This window comes from Tachypleus tridentatus, chromosome 2, assembly GCF_004210375.1.
Source record: "Tachypleus tridentatus isolate NWPU-2018 chromosome 2, ASM421037v1, whole genome shotgun sequence".
NCBI lineage: Eukaryota > Metazoa > Arthropoda > Merostomata > Xiphosura > Limulidae > Tachypleus > Tachypleus tridentatus.
In genome coordinates, this window is record NC_134826.1 from 61,757,014 (window position 1) to 61,768,673 (window position 11,660).

An 11,660-nucleotide genomic window follows, 5' to 3' on the forward strand; every position below is an offset into this window, starting at 1 on the left:
GCAAAAATGCACCATGTGATAACTGAATTCTATCTACCGCGGGGAATTGAATCTTGGATTTTACCGTTATAATTCCGTGAGGATACCGTTGAATCACGTAACTGCCACAATGATTAGTTACTGTATTGTTAATCTTGCAACTGTAGTGTCCACATTCCTGTAAAAACCTATTATAATGTCTGTTACCCATCATTTTATTTGGTTTGTTTTGAATTTCGTGCAAACTTACACAAGGACTATCTGCGCTAGCTATCCCCCTAATTTAACAGTGTAATACTAGAGGGAAGGCAGATAGTCATCACCACTCACCGTCAACTCTTGGTCTACTCTTTTACTAACGAATAGTGGGATTGACTGTCACATTATAACAACTCCACGGTTGAAAGGGCGAGCATGTTTGCTGCGACGGGAATTCGAATCTGCGACCCTCAGATTACGAGTGAAACGTCTTAACACACTTAGCCATGCCGAGTCATTTATCAATTACTAGCTACCAGTTTTGTTTACTGTAATTTATTTGGCAATTTGTAAATATTAGTTTTAGATTTTTGTAAATATATGTATGTTCGAAATCTAATCACTGAAACCGAAAAAGGTTTAAAGTCAGGAGTTGGTATTAAATCACAATACGTGTCGAATCTACTAAATATCGAAGAGTTCGTGTTATATATTATTAGCTAAAACGTAGCACATAAAAAACGAAGAAAAATTCATTGAAAAAGTCGCATATATTTTACAATCTGAAGTTTATTATAAATGAAAGAATTGTACAACGGAAAAAACTGAAATATGTCTTTCAAGTTTCAATATCATGAGTTTTCTACAATACTTTTTACATTCGAAATAAGTTAAATATAAGGTATAGCTACAACATAGATCTTGAAATTTACGACAGGAGTGTTAATGCTGTTTTTAAAATTTTTCTTCATTTTTTTTAGAAATGCATATTATTCATTCGTATGCATGTACATGATATAATCACATTGTAATCGTAATGTTATTCTATATATTATAATGCTTCTCGTAACTGACAAAGGCTTTCTAAAACTCAGAACCATGTAGTTTATAGTACTTGAGTAAATCAAAAAACAATCATTTTCCTGGTCCTCCTAGAAATTCCGACAATCTTTTGGTAGCACTGTGGACATGCTCAGGATGTATTTCATAAGGAAATAAAATACTGCGTTTTCCAGGTCCGCCCAGAAACTCGGAAAATCTTTTACCTGGCCCTCCTAGAAACTCGGAAAATCTTTTACCTGGCCCGCCTAGAAATTCGGAAAATCGCTTTTCAGGGTCTTCATATAGTTGGGTAAAACGTTTTCCAGGCCCTCCAAGGAATTCAGAGAATCTTTTAGGAAGTTTTTGTTTTTTGTTTAGAAAAGAATCGAAAGACCGCTTCCCAGGTCCACCGAGAAATTCTGATAGACGTTTCATTCTTTCTTGATTTTCTGTAGTAGCCAAAAACTTACCCGAATCATTTAAAATTTGTGAATACTTCTTGCTAGGTCCTGCAAACTCTGAGAGCTGTTTCTGGTAGCTACTCATATCATCAAAAGTGTCGATCTCTGGGTATTCATCACCTAGAGATACACAGTAAAAATCAATATCTGGAGGAATATTACACAAAACAACACAATAACTAATGCTAAATTATATTATAAAATATTCTGTGGTTATAATACACTGACTAGTAATTTTATTAGTACACCCACCCCTCAACTAATACTGGTTGGATCACCCGCTTTTCGCTGCGATAAGTCATAAACGTCACTAATAGTGATATAGTCGAAATAATTATTGTTATATTGTGAGTCACTCTCATGTCATATGGTTTGGATATAGTATACATGTTTAACCAAAAAGTTCGAGTCGACAAAGTGGCTTTCATCTAAGTGAAAATAGACAATTTTTGGGTGGCCGTTAGGAGTGACACATTTAAATATAGTATGGATATTATTAAACCTTCTTAAAAAAAATCAAAGGACCTAACATAGCTGCAAAAATACCCCACATCATTACACTTCCTCGTTCATTTCGTACTGTCGTAATAACAGAAGCAGAAGCAACAGCATCGTGTAGTTTCTTCCAATTTTTATTCTAACAGGTTTTTTTTGTGTTGTTGTTTTTTGTTAACCTGAAGGTGACCTAGAAAGGTCGAAACGTTGTTCTCTGCTTATTAATAAAAGTGTTAATATTCATACCAGCCGTTCTGAGATACATTTTTATTTCAAGTGGGTTTCTCGTTATCAAAAAGGACAATAGGTGAAAAAATCTCTCATATTCATGCTTCGAGTCATTTATTGTTTACATTTTATGCTGTAATCACCAGTAAAGCCACAATAACAACTAGTTTGCATAACTAGTTGTCAGCTACCATGATATATTTGGAGATAGTCGGCATTCTAACTGTTGTTAAAGGAAGCAGTCAGTAGGAAACAAGTTCAACAACTGATGCTTTACAAATCTTGTCTATCGTTTTTTTTTCTGTTGGCCAGTTATCAACGGTTAGTTGCGACAGAGTTCATAATGGCAGACATATAGCTTTTTGATTGCCATTGTTTATAAATTCTAATGCCAATATGAAGTTAAACAGTTGTTCAAAAGAATGATCTTTAATAAAATGCAATTTATAGGTAGATATATACTGCCATCCACATGATCTTTGTTATTATGCTTTAAGTTTTAAGTAATCACCTGGTACAACACAGGTTAATCGATTTCTTGCTTGCAAATAAATGGAATGTTCTACAAATATTAGATGAAAGATACTCATAAAATGACTACTCTGTATACATATAAATTGTTTAAAGTGTATATAATGGTTCAGACCTGAAACTGCTGGTAATAAAAGTACAAAACGTCACAGAAGATAAACAACCATATATATAAACCAGTAAGACAATCGTATTACTGCACCTTTGAATCTTGTAAGAAATATACATTTCTTTCGTTTTATTGTTGTCCTACAGGAGATATATATTTCTTTTGTCTTATTATTACCCTAATACTGGGTTGGTAGAAGAGTCACTTTCTTATGAAATCACCCAAGTAAAATCAAAGGCACTAGTCATTTAATATACAAGATTATATTCAAGACATCTTCCTTACTATAAACCAACAGTTTAGCTGTTGTTGTAAAGAACAAAACTTTAACTGGTTCTTGCTCTTAATAATCTATTAATTGATAATCAATGTGTAAAGAAGAAAGCCCCTGCAAATGATGAGTTTAATTAATTCGGTACATTAAATGTGGCTGTGGTACTTACCAAGAATGAGTTTTATAACAAGGTAACCCCTTGGTTATTGATAACTTGGGTGAAACATAATGAACTTTAAGTTACGACTTTTTTCTGAAAAGCTAACAGGTGATTAAGGTACTCGACTCCTAATCCGAGGGTCGCGGGTTCAAATCCCCGTCACACCAAATATGCTATCCCTTTCAGCTCGAGGGGCGTTATAATGTTATGGTGAATCCTACTATTCGTTGGTAAAAGAGTAATTCAAGAGTTGGCGGTGGGTGGTGATGACTAGCTGCTTTCCCTCTAGTTTTACACTGCTAAATTAGGGACGGCTAGTGCAGGTAGCCCTCGAGTAGCTTTGCGCGAAATTGAAAACAAACCAAATCATCGTGTTTGTGCGTGCCTGTAATAATCTAATAATAATAATATAAAACATTATGTTACAGTTCAGAAATACCATGGCACACGAAAACTGTAGCAATTAAACCTAATTAAAAAAACTATTTACGAAACCTTGTGACAGTTAAAACTGATACGATATATTCATTGCTTTGCTCGAAGAGTCTAATGAAAATCTAATGATATAGATCTTTATAGCAGAACATAGAAATTTATGGATGCGCATAATATGGAGCAAGCTAGATTAGAAAGTATGATGAAATAAAATGTTTAAGTGCTCTTAAAACTAACATACAATAAGCTTCTTTTGCCGGTTATTTATTAACTGTATTATACATGTTACGACATAGGTTATAAAAATACATCTCTGTGTGTTTTTCTTTGCTTTTATTTACAGTACAAATACCACATGTGTAAATATAGACGTAAATATGAAGGCAAGAATTTTTTTTTTTCAAATTTCGCGCCAAGCTACACGAGGGCTATCTGCGCAAGCAAGTAACAAAAGTTGTATTTAGAACGCATGCGTTGAACAAATGCTTTAATAGTGAATTATCATAATTTCTACAAAACATGTATCACTGCAGGTTTTTGATCACCAAACTAGTACTAATAATGGTAATAAGTACCCTTTGTAACTCCGGAAGAACTACTAGTGCCCACGGCATTTCCTAGAATTGTTTCAGCTAACATTAGCGATATAGATAATGGTACAAGTCAGGCAAAGGTGTTGCAGCTAACACTTATTATAGTTACTATTATAGTAATATTTATGGCAACGTATGTAGTTTCAGGTAAAACAAACCTTTGTCAATTTGGATAATATAGAATTTGTCATAATAATAATACGTTTCAAACTAAATTAGTACAGCTTCCAATGCTTGTTATGAAAGTCATTAGATGCTTGATAAAGTTATTGTAATTAATTGTTTATCATTATATTAAAAATAACGAATCATATCAAACATACGCTATTCTATTCACAAGCTAGAAGGGTGAAAATGATATATTTTTAATACGATAAAGTTTAAACTTAAGATTTTAAAGCAATGTGATAAAACGTGAATAAAATAAACAGAACGACATCAAAAGATGTCTGAACTATAATAAAACATGTGTAAAAAACAGAAGGATGCTAAAATACCTTCTGAATTGTGATAAGAAATGTGTAAAATAAACAAATGATATCAAGAGACCCTCCTGGACATCTTGTGGCTATAAAAAGAAGTAGAAAAGTAGCACTCTTATATAATAGAAGAAATACATCTCAATTGAAGATCTGATATTTATCGTGTTACATTTGCAATGTATGAGCTTCCACCTTTAGGATAAAGTAAGTGTAAAAGCACCTAGTTATTTGTTGTGGGAAATAACGGTGCAATGAAGATCTTCAATTCAAACAATGAACAGGTGAATACAGACCAGGTGATCAGAAAAAAGTTGTTTTTACTAACTGTTTTCATGTTTTTCGTACACAGTTTACATTACATTCTCTTTATTAGCCTCGAGAATAAACTATTTCCAGAAAATAGCACTTCGAGATTTTATTTGTGACATAAAAGCTCGTATTCACTTGTAGAATTCAAGAAAAATATCTTTTGTCTGGCACAAATAAAATGGTACAGCATTATTGTTTTATGTATCTCAAGCGAGCTTCTCAACGTATTCCTTGGGACGTTGTTCAGAACGAGGCTTTGTCGAAGGGTGATTTAGATAGTAATTTGTATTCATGACTTTTACGACACGTGATAACATTCAGTTAATTTACGAATATATTTTTTATGCCGGTACTTAAGTAAACTGCCGTATTTTATCTTGTATATTAGGCACTAATTCTTTTATGTTGACAAGAGACATAAACTAAATATCATCATCATATTTTGTTTTAGAAACCAAAACATTTTACTGAACCCATCTATTTGTCTAAAGCTACTTTTGTCTATATTATTATATATATACATATAGTATTTGTCAGTTTCAGTGTTATATCATTATAATAATTGCCAGTTAGTATTTTTATGACATTAAGCGTTAATGTAATCTAAATCTAACGAAAACATAAAAATTACGATAACGATTAGGCCATACAACTATTTCTTACCGTTGTTTTCAGTAAAAGGGACATCATGGGACACTACAAATGTTAGTCCTAAAACACCCCAAATTGTTATCCACAGGGCTTTGTACATGACCGGCATTCTTTATTTGGTAGGTCAAGGTTCAAATGCTATAAAACATGAAGGAAAGAATAAAATCACCACATTTGAAAATAAGACGTGCAATACCTCATGAGAGGTTGTTAGGATTATGGCCGAAAATATCGTCAACAGCAAGAGTACCCAACTAAAGAAACAATACGTTTTAATTGTATGAAAAATAACGTAAAAAATGAGCTCTACTCATTACTGAGTTCATTTTAGTTTTGCTCTAAATAACTTGTTCTGATTAGAAGTTTATATTAAGAAAGTAGGTTCTATAAGATTAATTTTCATATTAATAGTTCTCAACTGAGAAAAGAAAATACCACGAACTCATGAGAGTTCAGCTATTCCACAAAACTAATTTGCACGTCAAAGAAAATTCCAAAGGTATACTGAATGGTCAGCCGAAAGTTTGCGCGTCAATTGCGCAAATACAGTACAAAAAGAATAAAGCTAACCTTATGTTTTTTGCAACACTCTTAGATTCGTTTTTTTGTTATTATAAATCATTAAAAGGAAAAGTTTATGTTAATACAACGATTTCTTGAGAAAGTAAGGTTGAATGTTCAAATAACTCTAATTAAAATATTTAGGGATAAAAACCTCTTAGACATAGTTTCTGGGGATAGAGGAACTCCAGACATGAAACACACTAATTTCTAGGAATAGAGGAACTGCAGACATAAAATACACTAGTTTCTAGGAGTAGAGGAACTGCAGACATAAAATACACTAGTTTCTAGGAGTAGAGGAACTGCAGACATAAAATACACTAGTTTCTAGGAGTAGAGGAACTGCAGACATAAAATACACTAGTTTCTAGGAGTAGAGGAACTGCAGACATAAAATACACTAGTTTCTAGGAATAGAGGAACTGCAGACATAAAACACACTAATTTCTAGGAATAGAGGAACTGCAGACATAAAATACACTAGTTTCTATTATTAAAGTCGTATATACTATAAAATACACTAGTGTGTAGAGATAAAGGTTCATCGTACATAAAATGTAGTAGTTTCCAAGGATAAAGGAATTCAGACATAGAATACACTAGTTTTGAAAGATAAAAAAAGATCTCACACGTAAAACACGTTCGAGCCCCACTGAGCTCAAGGAGAGGGGGCTAAAGCCCCGTCAAAAATTACACCTCTACTCAAATTGAGATACACGTGCAATACACTTGTTAATATAAACAGAATACAACTTCAATGACAAGTACAGATTCAATTATCTTTTTAATATTGAAGGTAAAGTGTTTGATTTGTTATTACACCAACAGAAGCGAATATTTGGACACACGAAATGTAACTGGACATACGCACGTCTCTTTGTGTATAAATATTTAAAAACAAAGATACATAATTTATTTTATATCAGATTGTAATCGTATTGTTATCTTTGTATAAAACTGTAAAGAAACAACCAACCAAATCAGTGAACAACATGTAAACCTTAACAGTAATTTACGTCACTTGTGTGGTTAATTTTTATTGTTATATGCACACAAAACGCAATCATAATGTTGGATTTTTAAAACTTTCTAGGGGAGGCCCCCAGATCCCCATAAATAGGAGAGCAGAGCGTCATAGTTGCCTTTCTCTTGTGCTTAACTTAGACACCTAGTTACAAGACATCAGGTAGGTTCTAAAAATGTTTTACTAATGTCTCACTAGACACTACCGTGGCTTTAAGTGTACTCTACTAATGTGTTACTAAACACAACGTAGGTCCTAAGTGTATTCTACTAACTTGTTACGAGACACTACCGTGGCTCTGAAAATATTCTACCAGTTTGTTACTAGACAATACCTTGGCTCTAAGAATATTCTGCTATCTTATTACTAGACATTACGTTGGCTCTAAGAATATTCTACCAGCTTGTTACCAGACATTGCCTTGGCTCTAAGAATATTCTACCAGGTAGTTACTAAACACTACCTTGGCTCTAAGAATATTATACCAGGTTGTTACAAGACACTACCTTGGCTCCAAGAATATTCTTGCTATTCTGCTATTTTATTACTAGACATTGCCTTGGCTCTAAGAAACAGGTTGTTACTAGACAATATCTTGGCTCTAAGAATATTATACTAGGTTGTTACCAGACATTGCCTTGGCTCTAAGAATATTCTACCAGGTAGTTACTAAACCAGAATATTCTGGACATTGCCTTGGCTCTAAGAATATCCTACCAGGGAGGTACCAGACAATACCTTGGCTCTAAGTATATTCTACTATCCTGTTACTAGACACAGCTCGGGCATTAGTGTACATTTAAAAACCTAGTTTTAGACGTTTTTCCTACTCTTATAAACCAAATCATCAACAGTAGGAAATGAGTTAAACTGTTGCTTAATGCGTTGGTTTGTTTGTTTTTGAATTTCGCACAAAGCTACTCGAGGGCTATCTGTGCTAGCCGTCTCTAATTTAGCAGTGTAAGACTAGAGGGAAAGCAGCTAGTCATCACCACCCACCGCCAACTCTTGGGCTGAAAGGGCGAGCATGCTTGGCGCGACGGGGACGCGAACCCACGACCCTACTATCCTGTTTAGACACCAACGTTTTTCCTACTCTTATAAACCAAAATAGTGGGATTGAGTTAAACTGTCATGCGTTGGTTTGTTTGTTATAACGCACCCCTATCTGGCTGTCTCTAATTTAGGGCGTCATCACCACCCAGCATGCTACTCTTTTACCAACGAATAGTGGGATTGAGCGTCGACGGGGATGCGAACCCACGACCCTCGGATTACGAGTCGCACGCCTTAACGCGCTTGGCCATGCCGGGCCTAATGCGTTGGAGTATCATTGTTTATGTGTTATAAACATTCAAACTTACCTTGTTTTGTGAGATAACTACTATGAATGTGATCTAATATTAACTAAGTATTGTGTGGTTATTCCTTAAAGACTCACTAACGCTCTTTGTTCTTTAACAATGTAAATCAGTAACAGTCATTATTTCTTTAAAATATAATTCAGTAACGACCGCTATTTTAAAAAACAAAAAGTAACTTAGTAACGGTTAGTATTTCTTAAAAATGTAGCTAAGTAACGGTCATTATTATTTTAAATTGTAACTCAGTAACGGTCATTATTCCTATCAATGAAAAGACAAATCTAACGTTTCGTTTTTAAAAGGCAATATTTCAAAATGTTGGCATTACTTGGTTCTACGAACTGTTTGGCGTTAAAAATTCAATTATATGCCATTCCTTAGCAATTCGTTTACTATTTTATAGTAAATTCATATATACGTATCCTAAGATTACCAACATATATATTGTGTGAACTTACTGGTTCGCATTCCTTTCGGATATAATTACATTCTGGTTTAACACCTTACAATAATTAATCATTAAGTTATTTTTACACATATCACAATTATATTATTTAAACTAATGAACTGTATTATACATAAGTTGTTTTGGTTATGTATGTTTGATACCTAGGCAATAAGAAGGTTAAATGTCCTCCGTGTAAGTTTACTACATTGTATTTAAAGAAGAGCACACCTTATGTTGCCACAATGGTTCATAATCTTATGTAATATGAAGTTATAATACATAATAAATACTGAAAGCGAAACTATCAAAAGTAATGAGAATTCCAACATTTAAAATAAGAGTATTTTTTTATTCTGTTTGTTTGAGATGTTCGAGAAAACGTAAACTTACTACACTGTTATTCTGTCTGTCAATATTTTTGTTTATGCTAATTTTATTGCTAGCATGTAATAGTATGTAAAGAGAAGAAAACAGCTACAGATGAGGCACTTTCTCCACTTATTGAGTACAAGAAGTTACAGAAAAGTGAGGATAGAGAAGAGATTTACTATCAGATCACAGACTACATGGTCTGGTGATTTAGACCCATACTCTGAGAGTCGCGGGGTTGAAGCTCCTTCCCACCAAACATGCTCGCCCTTTAAGCAGTGGGGATGTTATAATGTGACGCTCAACCCCATTATTCGTTGGTAAAAGAGTACCCCAAGAGTTGGCGGTGGTGATGATGACTAGATGCCTTCCCTATAGTCTTACACTGCTAAATTAGAGATGGCTAGCGCAGATAGACCTCGCGCTAAATTCATAAACAAACAAACAAACACAAATTACACATGTTCATGGTTGCTTAAAAGAAGCAGCTATGAACAAGCGTGGAAACCATAGCAAGTGTCCTTCCTAAAGTACGCGACTCATTTAATATTCAGTTGTAGTTGTGAGATCGGCACGAGAAAATGTTGACTAATTCAAAGCAAAACAACAACAACAACAAAACAACAAACAACCACTTCCAGCAATTAAAATTGTATCAATATAATACGTTAAGAAATCAAAGAATGACCTGTTTATCTCACCTGTATCTTTCTTGTTTAAATTAACGTGAAAACTCTAGAATAAGTCAGAAAGTTCTAGTCGTTTTATAGTAACTGTTAGTTTAGTATGAATACTATGGTCCTCCCCTAGTACAGCTAGTCTACGGATTTACAACGCTAAAATCAGGGGTTCGATTCCCCTCGGTGAACTTAGCAAATAGTCCGATGCGGCTTTGCTAAAAGAAAACACACACGCATTAACACTCAGTTGCTTGCAACTCTAGAGTAGAAAGGGATTTTTGGACACACATATACAATACAATGATTTAGGAGCAATTTTATTATAAAAATACCCACAATGTGTGCCACTCCACATTTAACAAAATTTTATGAATATTAGTGTTTAGATAAGGTAAATTACCAACAAAAATGAAGAACTAATCTATCAGGGTTATCAAGGCAAAAGCATTTCTCGAGCTGAAAAAAAAATATATTTTTTTTCAGTATTAGCTGTTTATCAGCTACATCGAAAACATCTTATTTATACCTTTTTTCTTTATTACGTTTTGGGGAGAATAATATTGGTATTTTATCCTGAATTATGAAACGAAAGATCATTTTTAAAATGTATACAGTGATCGTAAAGTCATACTTCGAACAATGAACATTAGGTACAAAATTCACAAACCCTGTAAAATTAGAAACAAACAAACTTACCAACGAATGAACTGAACCAAACTTAGAAACTCTCTTTTTCCACTTGTTTTAGGGATCTGGAAAGATGGGAAGTAAAGGGTTTAGATTTAACTCCTCGTGCTGGTTGTCTCTTCTGTCCAATTGGTGGTCCTTTTTGTTATAAGTCTTATGAACTACGTAGGTGCAGATAACATGCTCGCGCAGCTTGGCACAAACGGAGAATGACGTACGTTGGCCATCTGCCAACAACGAGAGTTAAAACTTATAAGCCACGCCCTAAATAGTTTTTTTAAATATGATCTATGGTACGGGTCATAATGGTGTGGGATGAATACGTTTGAATATAAGGTGCGCAAGACATTTACAAGTGTTTTAAATGTTTCTTAGTCATTTTATCATGAGATTTTCATCTGATTTCTGAAAACTGAATTTAGATTTATTTCAAAGAATATCTTGTCATGTAGAAAATGAAAACAAATGATTCACCATAAATAAAACAGAGGTCACAATCTTACGTAGATTTCGGTAAAATAAAAAGTATATATACCAATTTTTTTTTCAGACAAAACGTTGCCAAATCCTAACTTTAGGATCAGTTGGTTAGGGCGTTTAACTCGCAATCTGAGAATCCTCGTCCCACCAAAAATGTTCTCCCTTTAAGCTGTGGGAGCGTTATAATGTCATTGTCAATTCCATTATTCGTTTTTCAGAGAATAATGCAAGAAATGGCGATAGGTGATGATGACCACTTGTCTGTCCTCTATTTTTACACTGCTAAATTAGAGACGGCTCGTGCGGTTAGCCTTCGT

General features: G+C 33.9%; 1 protein-coding gene across 1 annotated transcript; it reads right to left on the reverse strand.

Moving 5' to 3' along the window:
- Positions 1-729: 729 nt before the first annotated feature.
- On the reverse strand, positions 730-11,031 carry LOC143243957 (uncharacterized). The gene is made up of 3 exons (XM_076487829.1): positions 10,873-11,031; positions 5,740-5,865; positions 730-1,580 (listed from the first exon to the last, which is right to left on the reverse strand). Exons 2-3 carry the CDS (start codon positions 5,834-5,836, stop codon positions 1,093-1,095), a joined length of 585 nt encoding a protein of 194 aa, XP_076343944.1. The 5' UTR covers positions 5,837-5,865; positions 10,873-11,031; the 3' UTR covers positions 730-1,092.
- Between the last annotated feature and the right edge of the window lie 629 nt (positions 11,032-11,660).

Bases quoted from the DNA above. Each gene is read 5' to 3' on its own strand.
- LOC143243957 (XM_076487829.1), bottom strand. From the start codon at position 5,836: ATGCCGGTCATGTACAAAGCCCTGTGGATAACAATTTGGGGTGTTTTA. The intron at 1,581-5,739 runs GTAAGAAATAGT...GTGTATCTCTAG, and splicing joins CCCTTTTACTGAAAACAACG to GTGATGAATACCCAGAGATC.